At 41.3% G+C, this 15950-nt stretch overlaps 1 protein-coding gene across 1 annotated transcript; it reads right to left on the bottom strand.

The window, feature by feature from the left end:
• Positions 1 to 14496: 14496 nt before the first annotated feature.
• LOC308258176 (peptidyl-prolyl cis-trans isomerase A-like) lies at positions 14497 to 15160 on the bottom strand. Its single transcript, XM_080688449.1, has one exon. It carries the CDS (start codon positions 15122 to 15124, stop codon positions 14630 to 14632), a length of 495 nt encoding a protein of 164 aa, XP_080544575.1. The 5' UTR covers positions 15125 to 15160; the 3' UTR covers positions 14497 to 14629.
• Between the last annotated feature and the right edge of the window lie 790 nt (positions 15161 to 15950).

Genomic DNA, 15950 nt, shown 5'->3' with positions numbered 1-15950 from the left:
CAAGGCACAAAGGCAGAGCCAGCTTGTGTGTGTCTCTTTATGGGTTCTGAGGGCGAGTGTGGCCAGAGGAGTCAGGAAGTGGTAGAGAGGCAGGAAGATATTTTTCGTAAATGAAGGAAACTGTCTCCTTTATAGGCAAAATTCCTGGCACCTAATACACTTAATTTTTTTAAAAAATTTTATTTTAGAGGAAGGGAGAGAGAGAGAAACTTTGATTTATTGTTCCACTTATTTATGCATTCATTGGTTGCTTCTTGTATGTGTCCTGTCTGGGGATCAAACCTGCAACCTTGGTGTATTGGGATGATGCTCTAACCAACTGAGCCACCCAGCCAAGGCCTAATATACTTTTAGTGAACATTTGTTGAATGGAGACATGAGTTGATTTTGTTCATTTAACTAATATTTATTGAATGCCATTTGCCTGAACTCTGACAACACAACACAGGACTTGATAGGATTTGAACTCTCCTGGAACTAGAATCCTGGTGAGGAGGTAAAGACAACAAATAAATGAGCAAAATAATGATAGAGAGTGACGAATGCCACGTGAAGTCGAGGAGGCAGGCTGATGGAGGAGAGAAAGCTGGAGATGAGGAGCTACTTTAGATACAAAGGCCTTCCCTCCTTGAAGAGATGATATTTGAACTAAGACCTGAACAATGGGAAGGCACTAGTCATGGAATATATGGGAATGTGTGTTCCCTGTGAGATAGAACACGTTTCCAGAAGGCGGAAGGCAGACTGAAGTTATGGGAGGGAGGAAACTATGGTCCAAACACCTCAGCTGAGGATGGGGCTCATCTTTCTTCCAGAACGTGGGCGAAGGAGAGGAAGTAAAGTATAAGGAGTAGGAACAAGAGATGGTGGCAAAAACAAGGCGTTTAATGGAAAGTCTATTGCTATTCAGAATAGGTGACTCTCTGCCCTTGTGCTGGGACCTCTGGCAGTTAAGTCTCTAACACCAAGACAAGCCAATGGAAGTGTTATTCTCCGAAGGCACAGGATGGCCTTTAGAGAAATAACTTCTCTATTGAGGCATTTAGGGGATCCCCACAATGTCACTTCCCACCTGAATGCCTTAAGGGGAAGCCCGTTGTTAGCTCCCAGCAGCTGTTGATTGCTTTCTTTGTAAATGTGGACACTGAAGCTTCACTAGATATGTGGACAATACTTGCAGTAGAAATGAATGAATAATAGTTCCACTTATTCAATTCCTGGCCTGTGAATGACTTACTTAGGGCCTATCAGAGTTGGGGCATCCTTGGGAGCCAGGTACCCTGAAAGCTTTCAAAGTTGGGTGTAGTTTTTTTTTTGTTTTTTTTTACATTATTTAGAAATGTGCAGATAGGACTGAAAGAGGAAGATATTCAGTATACATCTTTAAACTTATGTCCCATCACTGAAATGCATGCCTGAACTATAGTATGAATCTATATTACATACATCCTGCATTTAAACTTTGAGTAGCACAATTATAGCACAGTGTATTTTTGAGTGTTAAAAGCGTAATTTTGTTAATTATATGCACCTCATAACTTTTAAAACTGTTTTGACATTTAAAAAAATTTGCTATGAGCCCCAAGAAATGGAAAAGCTCTGGGCACCCGAGTCGTCTGGGTTGGATTGGAGTGTATATTTAAATGTGTAATGTAAGCATCATTATACATTTGCTGCAGCTTCTGGGATGATTCTCTCACTAATGCCGGTTCCTCTTGCATGTGAATTGTACTGACTTATCACTCAAATGAAATCCTTGTATCTGAGATCAAGGGACAGAGCTAACAAGTTGGACGATATCAGCCTACTCAGGAGAGAGCACTGGGTGTCCCCTTAGACTTAGAGCATTTTCAACATGGTAAGAGAAGTCCTAGGTAATAAAGACAGGAGTTAAAACTGAATTAAAATATAGGAAATAGAAGTTTAGGAGGATCAGCAGGGGTTGCGTGGAAGAATATTGCATGCCAGCTTCACGCTGAATGCCTTCTGTAAAGATTTCCAAATAGACTTTTGCAGGCTTTCCCATCATTACTACCAGTCCATCAAAATCCTACCCATTTGTCAAGGTCTGTCAAATGCTGCATTTTCTGTAAAGCTCTCCTTGAATTTCCAGCTGGAAGTAATCACTCCTTTCCTCATATTCTTATGGTGCTCTTAATTCTCTCTCTCATTCCCCACCCCCCTCTCATATCTATCTATCTATCTATCTATCTATCTATCTATCTATCTATCTATCTATCATCTATCTAATCTGTCTATCATCTATCTATTCTGTGCTTCACTCTGCTGAGCATTAATATTTGTACCATGCATTTCAGTTCACAAGGTGACTTTTATGTACATTTTCTCATTTAACCCTCAGCAACTCTATGACACTCACTAAAAATAGAGACACAGAGGTCCAGAGAGGTGAGGTTGTTAGTAGATTGGCTTCATAAATTATGACTACAGGTCAGACAAAATCATGTGAGATATTTAAAATTTGGTAATCAGAGAATACAAGATTCTGTGAAGTTAGAAAAGACATTCACATTGTTTTGGATTTAAGACTTACAGAGATTGTAAGTGCTAAAGAAAACACACAGTCTACTCAAGAGATCAGGCTGAGCTGGAGCTACAGACACTGGGGAGGCTGAAGTGGGGTTATGTATAACTTGAGTTCCAGTATGTTACCCTGCCCCTGTGGAGTTACAGAATCATTGACATAACCTATAAAAATAGAGTTCAGTATGTCACGTCAAGGTTACCAAAGTCTTTGATCACTATTCGTCTAAGAATGCTGAGATGGCAACTCCCCTACTTCTTGGGATGATTTTAATGGTTTTCTTAGTTTTTGTAGAAAGCACCACCCAGGAAGCCTGAATTGCCAAATTGCATGTTCAGCCAAGGTGATTTCAGATAACGGGTGCTTTCTTACCAAGCAGGCAAATTTCATTTCCTGGAAGGTTTAGGTTATATACACACATGTTTAAAATAATCAAAAGTACAGTATAAATATTTTTGTATTAAGGAAGAGTTAAGCCATATTTAGTATTTCTATATACTTATAAGGTTTAAGAATATTTGGCCTTTTGAAATGATATTCTTGTCATTGTAGCTTAAGACATATAATTGACAAATTATCGAGATACAATTTTAAGAGGGAATTCATGTCAATCGTATTTATAAACATACTTTATTAGGTTAACTATTTGGAACACTTGTTGATCAGATAATTGATGTGCTTAAAATGAAAACTAAGTTTATAAATGCAGTTTAAACTATTTGAAGGAATTTAAGACCTAAGTTTGCAAATGTAACCAAACATTGGCTAAAAGCCCTTTCAAAGTGCCTGAAAAAAAGTAATGGTTAAAATTTGCTCCACTTATAAATAGAAAAGTAATATTTGTAAGTGAAATGTAAAACTCAAGGAGAAAGTATCTTTTAAAATGTGTGACTTTAATAAATTGACCATTCATTTATAAATCCAAGCTACACTTCTCAACAGTCTTTTAGTACACAGAACTCCCAGGGCATCAATATAACTTAGAGTCACAGAGGAGACCCTTTCTAGGTCACATGGCTAAGAAGTGGCACAGGCACGTCTTGAACTCAGTGTCTAGATCCTGTATCTCTCAGTTGAACCCTGCTGTCCTCCTTGGCTGCTGCATTTTTAGTACCTCTTTTATAGCACCTGTAATATTTTACCTGGTAGTTGAGTTATTTATCTGTCTTTTTTGACTACTTGCCTCTTCCCAGCCGCCAACACAGGGTCAGACTCAGACATGGGGGGTGGGGAGAATTCAATAAATGTGTCAGATTCAAATGGTTGTGGGTCATAAATAGCCTCTGAAAAAGTGTGGCTGGCATGAGGAATGCATATAGAATGTTATCTCTCTGTGACAATGTAGCTTTAAGGGGGTCTGACTCTATAGCCCTGAACTCCAGAGGCCCAAGCTCTGATGAAGTGGATGTAAACTAGCTTTATGCGTCTTATTTTAAGATTTGAGTCCGTGGGTATCTTTCAATGTCTCCCCACTGCTTAGGAAGTCCTTTCTATGCTTAGTGAGACTGGGATGGTTCAGCCCTTGCCCATCTCTCTAGATTCCTACTCCACTTGCTCTGAGTATGTGACCTTTATTGAGTTCCCCGAACAAACCAAGATTTTCTGCAGATGAAGTTAGGTCTCTACACAAGACACTCTTACAACTCACTGAACCTCTCCATCACAACACTTGCTACAGGTTGTAATGATAGATTTCTTATTTGTAGTTATATAGCTAATATCTTCCTCCTATGGAAGGTCTTACTTTCTTTTTTTTTAAATTAAACTTTATTGTTCAGATTATTACAGATGTTCCTCTTTTTCTCCCCATAGCTCCCCTCCACCTGGTTCCCCCCACCAGGCTCTGCCCCCCCCCCCCCCCCGCCACTGTCCTTGTCCATAGGTGTAAGCTCTTTGTCCAATCTCTTCCTGCACCCCCCACACCTCCTTCTCCCTGAGAATTGTCAGTCCGCACCCTTTCCATGCCCCTGATTCTATTACTTTCACCAGTTTGTTCTGTTCATCATATTTTTTAATAATTTGATTTTTAGATTCACTTGTTGATAGATATGTATTTGTTGTCACTTTGTTGTTCATAATTTTTTATCTTTATCTTTTTCTTCTTCTTCCTCTTCCTAAAGAATACCCTTCAGCATTTCATATAATACTGGTTTAGTGGTGATGAACTCCTGTAGCTTTTTCTTGTCTGTGAAGCTCTTTATCTGACCTTCAATTCTAAATGATAGCTTTGACGGGTAGAGTAATCTTGGTTGTAGGATCTTGCTATTCATCACTTTGAATATTTCTTGCCACTCCCTTCTGGCCTGCATAGTTTCTGTTGAGAAATCAGCTGACAGTTGTATGGGTACTCCCTTGTAGGTAACTAACTGTTTTTCTCTTGCTGCTTTTAAGATTCTCTCTTTGTCTTTTGTCCTTGGCATTTTAATTATGATGTGTCTTGGTGTGGTCCTCTTTGGATTCCTTTTGTTTGGGGTTCTCTGCGCTTCCTGGACTTGTAAGTCTATTTCTTTTACCAGGTAGGGTAAGTTTTCTGTCATTATTTCTTCAAATAGGTTTTCAATATCTTGCTTTCTCTCTTCTTCTGGCACCCCCATAATTCGGATGTTGGTATGCTTGAAGTTGTCCCAGAGGCTCCTTACACTATCTTCATATTTTTGGATTCCTTTTTCTTTTTGCTCTTCCAGTTGGGTGTTTTTGCTTCCTTATATTTCAAATCATTGACTTGATTCTTGAGATCCTCTAGTCTACTGTTGAATCTCTGTATATTATTCTTTATTTCAGTCAGTGTATGCTTAATTTCTGACTGGTCCTTTTTCATTTTTTTGGCATTCTCACTAAGATTCTTGTAGGTCATACTAAGTTCCTCGGAGCTTTCTAGAAGATTCTTGAATAACCTTATAACTGTGGTTTTGAACTCTATATCCATTATTTTGCTTTCATACATTTCTTTCATTTGTGACATGTTTCTTTGTCTCCACATTTTGGCTGCTTCCCTGTGTTTGTTTCTATGTATTGGGTAGCTGCTAAGTCTCCTTGAGTTGAGAGAGTGGCCTTGTGTGTTAGGTGTCCTATAGGGCCCAGTGGCTCAGCCTCCCCAGTCACCTGAAGTGGACATTCTTGGTGCATCCCTTCGTGGGCTGTGTGCACAGTCTTGTTGTAGCTGTGCCTTGATTGCTGTTGGTATCACTGGGAGGAATTGACCTCCAGGCCAATTGGCTGTGAGGACCAGCTGTGTCTACAATGGAAAAGCTGCTATGCAGGAGACACCCTTATGGGGCAGGACTTGCTTCAGTGGGGCTTTGGTGCTCACTGAGTCTGCCCCTTGAGTGTGTCACTTATGGATGTGAAGAATTGTAATCCAGTATGGTCTCACACTGACCACTGGGTACACAGGCTCTTGGATCTCCAAGGAGGTGAAAAGTCAGCCACTGCCTGGGGCTGCCCAGCAGGAGCTACAGAGACATATGCAGATTCCTCCTCTTTGTATTGGGTTTGGAAGTGCCCAGACAAGGCAGGCTGCTGCTGCTGGATTGATTGCTTTGGTGCTCCCTGACCCAGCTGCTGCCTGTTTGACAGGTTTTAGGCTGATAAAGGACAGGCCATTTATATGCAAAAGCTGCTGCACATAGTTTGGGTGGGGTTGTAAATTGGGTGGGGCGGGGTCTCAGGTAGTCACCAGGGCAGAGCAAACAGCAATGGCTGCCAGTCAGCTCTGTGCTGGAGAGGTCCCAGTGCAGGAACAATGATGGCTGCATGCACCTCCATCTGAAAGAAAACCACCCTCCCATTCAAGTCCCGATGCCAGACAGTCCAGTTTCTCCCCTCTGTGTCTGGGTCCCCCAGAGTCTTGCCCAGAACTGGAGCTCAGAGCAAGTGGGAGCTTATATCTCCCTCCTGATTAAAAAAGTAGCACACCCAGGTGCCAGCCCGTTCCACGCCTCCGCACCTCCTACCAGTCTCAGTGCGCTTTCTTCACCTCTCTAGTTGTAGAACTTCCACTCAGCCAGCTTTCTGGGTGATAGTTGTTCTGTCTTTTAGTTGTAATTTTGATGTGGTTGTGAGAGGCATCAAGTATAGGTGTTTACCTATGCCGCCATCTTGGTTAATCCATGGAAAGTCTTTCGCTCTGTGCACTTTGTCTGTTTTGCTCATCATTACAGCATTGTAGGGGCTTAATCAATGTAGGCTTTTATTATTGTTAGTATTAACATTTAATAAATGTCTGTTGTTGGGATGAGTGAATGAATGGATGAATGAATGAGTATGGGAGTATCGACTGTATGGTGATCTTTTAGACTGGCCTGATCTCCACTCAGCCAGGAAGGATTTTAGATTGAAATCTTATCAGACAGGTTGGGGACATGATGTCTGAGATTCCTTCCAGGCCAGCGAACCTTTTGCTCCAGGAAGGCTGTCTGTCACTTTGCTTTAGTCATTGCTTTTATCATTCTCTTGGGGAAGTGTGTGTGTGTGTGTGTGTGAGAGAGAGAGAGAGAGAGAGAGAGAGAGAGAGAAGAGAGAGAGAGAGAGAGAGAGAGAGAGAGAGAGAGAGAGAGAGAGAGATACAGAGGCAGAGACAGAAAGACACACAGAGAAACAGAGAGAAAGAGGTTGTGCTGGGCCGCTAGGTGATGGGAAATGACTCAGGGAGGCCCCTGCAAACAACCCAGGTCTCCCTTTTCACCTCATTCAAGCAAGTGAGATCCATCAGGCAGGGAGTAGGCCAGCTGACAAATGTCAGGCCCCTGAACATCAATGAGTTTGGCATTTCCAAATGATGGGTTTATGATTAAACTCCAATAACTCAAATGCACCCTCCGTGAAGAATGCCAGTTTCAACTGGTCATTCTTGTTCTCTTTAATCCCTCCCCCCACCCTTATTTTTTAATCTATGTCCCCAAATCCCCCCAAACACAGCAATGAGTGGGGCTTTGGTGAAATTTTCTGATACCATGGAGACGCTTACCCATTATAGTGAATTCCTCCTGAAAATTTTAGGAAAAGACACGAAAAAACAAGAGGCTGGGAAGGCAGACAGTTTCTAAAAATAAGCCGTAGGATTCTCGCCTTCTTCCTCAGAGTGACTGGAGTTACACTGACCTCTAGCTGGACGGAGAGAGGGAGTTCAGGTGGTGTTTTCTCCTCTAGTTGTTAGATGTTGGCTGATCTGAAATGAAAAGAGGCTATTTGGAAATGTCTTCCTCTCCTCAAATAATAATATCAACATTTCTTTAGTGTTCATGGTGTACTAGCAATTATAGGTTTCTACATTAGCTCTAATTATTCCCAATGACCCTGTCAGGTAGGTGTTATTGCACCCATTTTTCCTGGCAGGAAAACTGAGGCTTAGGAGTTCTCTAGCTTGCCCAGCATGGACCCTTATGAGGTGGCTGAACCAGTATTCTAACCGAGCTTGTCAACTCCACAGCCTGTGCTCCTTCTGCAAACTCTGAGTCTGGCAGAGACCCAGGGAGAGTTTGGGTGTCTGGTCCTCCCACAGGGGCCGGCTCTCTGGGAAAGGTCTCGCAGTCACTGTGCTTATTTGTTCTGCTTCTACCTTACTAATTCCTGTTTATATTCAGAAGCCAGGCGGAGTCTCCTTCCAGATACGTCAGTCCCTGTAAAAGCAACCAGCTGCCTCCCAGGCCCTTCACTTTCTCAGTGATAACATCTTCATTTTCACAGACTGAGAGCTCTGTGTTAAGCCATCGGGTGCCTTGTTTAGTAGGGAATCAATGAAGCTACCCAATAATGACCTAAAATGGAATCTGAAAACCCACGGAGGATTGAAATGTTCAAGAGAGTGTAATTCAGTTTTCTGTTTATCTTTCGCTGTGTGTTTTTAAAGATGTTCTAGTTGAGATTTTTCTGGGTGATAAATGGGTTTCAAGCTAGCTCTGTTCAAACAGGATTGAGCGTTGAATGGAGGAAAATAGTTTCATTCTCACTTTGATGAAATGATTGAGCTGAGCATGTGGGTGGCGAGATGGGTTTAATAAGAGGAGCAGTTCTAAAAAGAGAAAAGCAATAACAATGTTGGTTCTTTAAGAAGTGCATTAGCTGATGTAAGGCCTATTATTGCTTGTGCAATGGGGGTGTTTCAGCTCCTCATGGTGGGGAGTCTTCCAGCGTGTCTCTGGGTTGTCCCACTGATGTGGCCAAGCTTTCCATGGCTTGCAAGCTATGAGACAATAGGCTAATGGCTTGTTTTCTGGATCACTTCATTCAGATGGAAGCTTCTCTACAGCAATTTGGCATGTTCCATTGAGGTACAGTGTTTAGCTGATTTCATAATATCTTTTTTTTTTTTTAATTTTCAAATCTTTGAGTCACCTAGCAAAAAACAGTCAGGTGTTCTTTTAGACAGTTTCTATAAATGGAAAACATTTTTGTTTAAAAATTTGAATTTAATATCCAAACTACATTTTTATTTATTAACATGGCATTGCCATCTTTAAGGCTGCAAATACTTCTATTTCTATTCCATTTTATTGTTCTGTGTTTATAGGGTAGACACTCTCCCTGGTGTTAGGCTACAGGCTAGAAGATTCCACTCCATTCCATTGTAAAGATAAGTCATGGTTGGACATTTTTATTTTATTTTTTTGTATAAAATTGTTATGCTATAAGCATTGCTGTGGTAAACTTCTGAAGTGGAGTTGCCAGACCAGGAGTGACAACTCCACTTCTAAAAATATGCATTTAAATTCCTCTTCTGAAAAGTGGTACTATTCACGTTTCATCCATGAGTGTGCATTTCATCCATGCTTTAGCCTACACATGTGACTTCTTCACCTACAATAAGAAGTAGAAGGAAACTGACAAAGTTGGAGGCCCTGAATACTGTCCAGGAGTCTCAATGGCAATGAGTGAGGCATTCTGCAAACTTGAAAGAATACAAATACCATTAAGAACAGCCATTGTCTGAGAAACCCAAGGTAGAGTGGGGGGAATTGGATATGAAAGAGCAGAGTGTGTCTGGAGAAACTCTGACAGACTGGTGTGGCTGGAGCTGAGGATGAGACAGAGAACGGGTGGTTAAATGGTGGGACTCGTGAATTTCTCTCTAAGGGCATGGGCTGTTTGTTTGTGGACAGACATGAAAGCTTTGGAGAAAGGAAATGTTATGAGTACATTTGATGTTTTGAAAATCATCCAAGTTCCATTTCATCCTTCTCCCCTTGTAATTCTTCTGTTCCTGCTTCTTTTGGGAAGAGAGGGTTGTGAAAGTACATGGTTGTTTGTGTGTGTCTGCATTGCTTACTTCTTAAAATTAAAAGTTGGGGAAAGAGAAGGTTTTTCTTATTGTGTTGCTGTTCATGTGGAAACCTTGGGAAGCTTAAGAATAAAACAGGGGCTAATAACTCCCTTAACAACATTTTCCATTTTTTTTTTTTTTTTTTTTTTTACGCTGGGACAAAAAAATGGAGATTGATTTTGGAAAAAATTACAAATTTAGCTTTTTTTTTTATAAAAGACATTTTTCTATTTGCATTTCAAATTCATCAGCTTAAATATGTTCAATTCAATAATAATAGTCTGGCCTTATGTTTCAAGAAATTAAATATTATGCATGGCATTCTCATTGAAGAGAATTTAGCACTACAGTTAGTTCTGCAAAGGGTGCTATATTTGAAAAATCTAACAAGTTAAAATATGGATATTAATGAAGAAAGGGCAAATCAAAGGAAGGAGAGCAGGGTAAGAGGTGAAAAAAAGAAGGAAAATTGAGAGCTTGAGTATAGTTTTCCAAGTTTTTTTTTTTTTTTTTTTTTTTCTGAAGCAGGTAAAAAAGAAAATTCTTCACACACATAAACCTTTATTAGTCCTCTTTAGGTTAATTTAACATAAATTGCAACTCATACACAAGACTCAGTGAACCAGTAATCTGTTGTCAGGACAGAGGTCACACCTCTCACATTTTCACCAGAACAGAATGAGCCCCAAGTATGTGCCAGAGCAATGCTGCTGTGCAGTTGACAACTGGCTTTCCTTAAACATATCTGTTTCCAATTCTCCCGAGCTCCAGCCACTCTCGTTTTGTGTCATTTCCCCCTTTGATAACTGGAACCAGGTTTCTCCATGACACTTCTGGTACAGATAATTTTTACTAATTGGTCTTATAATGTCTTACACACTGACCAGGAGTTTTATTGACTCTCCTGTTTAAAAATTAATACTAATGAAACAGGAATGACAATCATTATATTCAGGAATTTCTGAAATAGTTATCATTGTGTTTGATCAATGACCTATAATCTGCTATCATAAATCTCTCTTTTGCAGAAATGGGTCATTCTATTTCTTTCTTGAGTTTTTAAATATGTTTTATTTCATGAACGATGATTCACATTCTACTTAAAACTCCATAAGGCGTTTTTCCAAGATACAAACAAAAGGAAGTAAACAGGCACAATGAAGGAAGACCACCAGGAGGCTCAGAGATAGCTTACAATTTCTTATTAAAAGGAAGGGTCGTTTTTTTTACATTCTGTTATTTTTTAACTAATTCATTTACACAGATTTGCAATGTCAGTTAATTATGGAATTTAAAGGAATAGCCATATGATTTTCTTCTCTAGTCTCTTGCTTTAGACATTTGACTCCTTAAAAATGTTTAATACATTTTCCTGGAGACCTACCTCTCCCCAGCATTTTTATCTCCTATGCTATGCAGGTGTTTTCTATGCACAGCTGGAAACTTCCCAACTTTCTTTAAACCCTGCTGGTTTTGGATAGGCCCCTGATGTTCTATTTGAGGTGAACCTGGGAAGAGAAAGAATGTTAGATTATCCAGGGCCATTGGCTCAGCTTCCAACAGAGTGATCATAGGTCTTGGTTGAAATGAAGGGAATTGATGATCCTGTCCTGAATGGATTATTGATGGAGGACCTGAGTTGCCCAACCTGACCCTTTGGCCTTCAAATCTGGTGGAACATGAAAAACCCCTTCCAGGGCCATCCTTCTTCATGGCAGCGTCAGGAGCCTTTTGTTTGAATATCTGACTTGTTTGGATCCTTAGAAGGGAGACAAGGCCTACTCAGAGAAATGATGTTTACCATGAGCAGGGGAGAAGACTGATGGGAAATCTCCGCTTATCTAAAACCCAGAGGCCAGGCCTTGAGATAACAGTATACTGTTTTAAAAGCAGAAAGAGGAATTTTGCAAAGCACCAAAGCTTGGCCACTGTGGCACGAACAGGATCACCTAAATACTGCCCAACCTTGTGATGCCTTTTTTGGAGAGTACAGAGGTGTCCTTACGAAGATGAAATTATACAGTGTCTATGAGCCTGAAATCTTAACAATTGATAATAGCAAAGCGAGATAATATTGGTTTGGGAGAAAGTGAGGTAAATATGAGAGGTAAATTTATTTATGAATCCCCCCTCCCCATTTGCTGATAATAAATATAAACTTAAGGGCTTACTATTCTAAATGCATTATGTAGACTTATCACAACCTTGATTTTTATCATCCCCTTTTATATTTGAGAAAACTGAGGGTCAGAAAATTTAAATAACTTTCCCATGACTCAGAGCTACATACATTATTATGTTAGGGGCAAAAATAGAATACTGAGGACAGCTATAGTTACTAGTATACAAAATATTAATCATGCTCTGTTAACCGTGATTGCCTTGTTCTGATTAAAGGAAGGACATTCTAACCTGGCTGGAAGTTGTATGCCCCTAGGACCTGGGAGTCAACCATGGACCAGGCAGTCAACTTTGGACCTGGGAAGTCAACCTTGGAATGCAGTCCATTTTCATTCAAGAACTGCCTGTTATCATGGAAAGATTAACAGCCTTGTTGCCCAAACAATGAAGTCCCGCCCCAGTCTGCATTGCCTACTTCCCTTTCCGGTGATTCCTATTTCCCCATGTAATCTTTGTTTTACCTGATATAAGCAGCTGGCTTTTGGGGGGTTGCAGAGCAGATTTTTGTGGATGACCTGCTGCTCTCCCATACTGCCAGCATTATTGGAATAAATGCTCGTATATGATTCAACCCTGTCTCTGCTTAATTGGCTCAAGCAGTGACAGGCAGCCCAGACCCATTGTCTGGTTTCAATTACACATAGATACATATATACACATACACTGATGATTCCATTTATATACACTTAAAAACAGGTGAGACAAAAACAAAAAATGCCCGGTCTAAGAATATTTACATAAGTAGTGAAGCTCAAAAGAGATACCAAGGGAATGGGGGGAAAAGACAAAATTAAAGAGAGTGGACACCTCTTGGCAGGGAGATGGAGCGGTGACAACAGGGAGGGGCACACAAGTAGCTTCTAGCTCATAGATTAAAGGGTGGATGATGGGTGTTTATTATTTTATGTCCTATTACTCTGTGTGTTAAATACATTCCTCTGTAGATAGCTACAATTGCACAAGAAAACAATAAAAAGGGAAGAGAAAAATATCATAGGATCTTTTCAAATGACAAAATAAGTTGGTTCAAAGTATGCCATAAACACCTCGCTGAGGCAGGAGAACCAGTCAGGCCCTTCAGAAGAGAAAGCACATGCATGCTCCTCCTCTACCCACCTTCCAGCCCTGGGTTGATCTGCCGCAGGGTTATAACGCTTTGACAACTTACCCCTTGTCACTTAGCTCAGTGACCTTGACCAGGTCCCTTTCATTCTCTGTGTCTTAGCTTCCCTAACTAAAAAAGAAAGGGGGGTGGGGAGGCTGAACTGGAAGTCAGGGTTGGTAAGCATGCCTATCTTCCTGTATTCTGTGACCATGCCTGACATAAGTGACATGAGTAACTGACATGACACAACACGCATGCTCTCCAAATTGGGAAGAGGCCTCCCAGTTATTTTCAACATAGAACTTCAGTCCATTGGTCACATGGAGCAGAAGAGAAGTCTATATTCCTGAGACTTCATTTCCGAAGTTCTGTCCAAGTTTGTCATCCTTTGTGTCCCTTCCCTCCCATTCTATTAGTCACCCTAATTTGTTTGGGGGCTCTTTAAAGGATGGGACTATGCCTTATTTCCATGGTACCCCCCATTCCTCCTGCTGTTCTTTAAAAACTCACTGGGTAGAAAGCATGATTTCTTCCACCTTCTGTGTCATTCATGTCCCAGATCAAGAGTGAAGCAGTTCTTCTAGAGCCCACTGAATGGGTTCTGCCCATCTGGGAGCTACGCCCATTCAGCATTCTAGGCCACATTCAAAAGAACCAGAATCTAGCTTCTGCCAGAGATTTGTGAAAAAGACAAAGAAACTTTGACTTTTCTCTCTGTTGACTTTGCCAACTCACATAATCTCTCAGGGCTGCACCTCCTCTGCTAAGTCTGTTAAGTGGGGGAGGTAGTTTCTTTGATTCTCTGATTCCAGTTCAGTTGAATGGAAAAGTTGTGAGCAAGAGAACAAAAGGCCAGAAGGATATTTTACAACCAAGCACTGCACGCCCTCCAGTGGCAGGAAACAAATAACTCAGGTGAACATAGAGAACTCAATAGTTGCCTAAACTAGATTTTGGAAGTATTATATTTTTTTTCTTTTGCACTTAGCTGGATACTATACTTAGGATTCTATATATGTTAAGTGCCGCAGTGTTGTGCAGGAGTGTTATGTAATGTTATCAATACATAGAATGTCAGAGCTAAAATGAATCATACCTAAGACATGAAGGTTCAATGAGGTAGAGGGACAGGGCTGATATTGTGATCTCCACCTGCTGGCTCCCAGTTCAGGGCTTGCTCCACTCTGTCTCTTGGCTTCCCCTGTAGCAGTATTTTTTGGGCATTTGCCATGTGCATGGCATTGCATTGTTGGGGAATAATAACAGTTATCCATTATTGTCTTAGTCTTTGTAAAGTACTATTCTAAGTGCTTCCCACTTCTTTCTTTCTTTCTTTTTTTAACGGTTTAGTTTTTATTTCATAATCATAAACTTAACTCTGCAATCCAGCTAGACTGGGAGGGGGAAGGAAATTATGGAACCCAATGAACTGGCAAGAGCAGAGAGGTTATGGAACATTCCAAGCAGCTGGGGGTGAAGGGCGCTCTCCTGAGCGACAGAGGAACCGTCAGGTGGGAAGATAAAGCCCCAGTCAGATTCATCAGAGCTGTCCACAGTCAGCAATGGTGATCTTCTTGCTGGTCTTGCCATTCCTGGACCCAAAGCGCTCCATGGCCGTCACAATATCCATGCCCTCTTTTACTTGGCTGAAGACCACGTGCTTGCCATCCAACCACTCGGTCTTGGCAGTGCAGATGAAAAATTGGGAGCCGTTTGTGTTGGGCCCAGCATTCGCCATGGACAGGATGCCAGGGCCTGTATGTTTCAGGATGAAGTTCTCGTCCTCAAATTTCTCCCCATAGGTGGACTTGCCGCCTGTGCCATTATGGCATGTGAAGTCACCGCCCTGGCACATAAATCCCGGGATGATCCTGTGGAAGCAGGAGCCTTTGTAACCGAATCCTCTCTCCCCAGTGCTCAGCGCACAGAAGTTTTCTGCGGTCTTTGGAACTTGGTCTGCAAACAACTCGAAGGAGACGCGGCCCAAGGGCTCGCCATCAACGGCGATGTCGAAGAACACGGTAGGGTTCACCATGGCTGATCACGAGCGGCTTCGGAGTGGCGGTGTCTGCAAAGCCCCACTTATTTCTTATTACTTCTCACAACAACCTTATAAGATAGTATTATTATCCTTATCTTGTAGATAAAATTGAGGCTCAATGATATTAAGGAAGTTACTAAAAGTAGATGATATGTCCCTGCCCTCAAGCCATTTGCAGCCTACTGGAAAAGACAACCTTGCTTAATTCGCTAGAAGGAAAGAGATGTCTGTCATTAACTGGCTCATTTGTCTGGGACACAGAATTTTGGAGCCAAGACACAAAGGCCTGAGAAAAGTGGGGTTTCTAAGTGGATTTCTTTGTAATGTTAAAAGATGGGACTTACATCAGAGCTTTAGGTCCAGGTGACCAGTAGGTTTCATCTCATAAATCACTCCTACAGAGAGGAGAGTGGTCGTATCTGGGCTCAGGAAGAAAACTGTGTTTGAACAATTAGTTATCTCTGCTATGGGTGAGGGATGGGGGCGGTGGGCATGCTGGCATATATTTGTGTCATTATTGCTCCAAACAAACTGAATTCTGCCCATACATTCTGGAGGGCTGTCTGCAGGCACAGAAGAAGGGCAGCACCTGATAGCTCTATAGAAATGCAGAAACTCAGGCTCCCTTCCAGGCCCATCGAAGGAGCATCTTTCAGCCTGAAGTGACTTGTGTGCCTATCAAAGTTAGGGAAGTGTCGTGTAAAGTTTGTTTACAAACACAGCTGTGACATTTCAGAGCACTAGGCCTGCGTTAGGAATGTGGTTATTTTATGACTTAGGAATGTGGTTATTTTTTCTCTTTTAGTAATTTTATTTTTAA

The sequence above is a fragment of the Plecotus auritus genome (assembly GCF_963455305.1).
Source record: "Plecotus auritus genome assembly, chromosome: 9".
Classification (NCBI taxonomy): domain Eukaryota; kingdom Metazoa; phylum Chordata; class Mammalia; order Chiroptera; family Vespertilionidae; genus Plecotus; species Plecotus auritus.
Note: the sequence above shows the minus strand (reverse complement) of the source record. Positions and strands in the feature narration are given on the sequence as shown.

What these genes read in the sequence shown, in the direction of transcription:
- LOC308258176 (XM_080688449.1), bottom strand. Translation starts at nt 15,124, where the DNA reads ATGGTGAACCCTACCGTGTTCTTCGACATCGCCGTTGATGGCGAGCCC.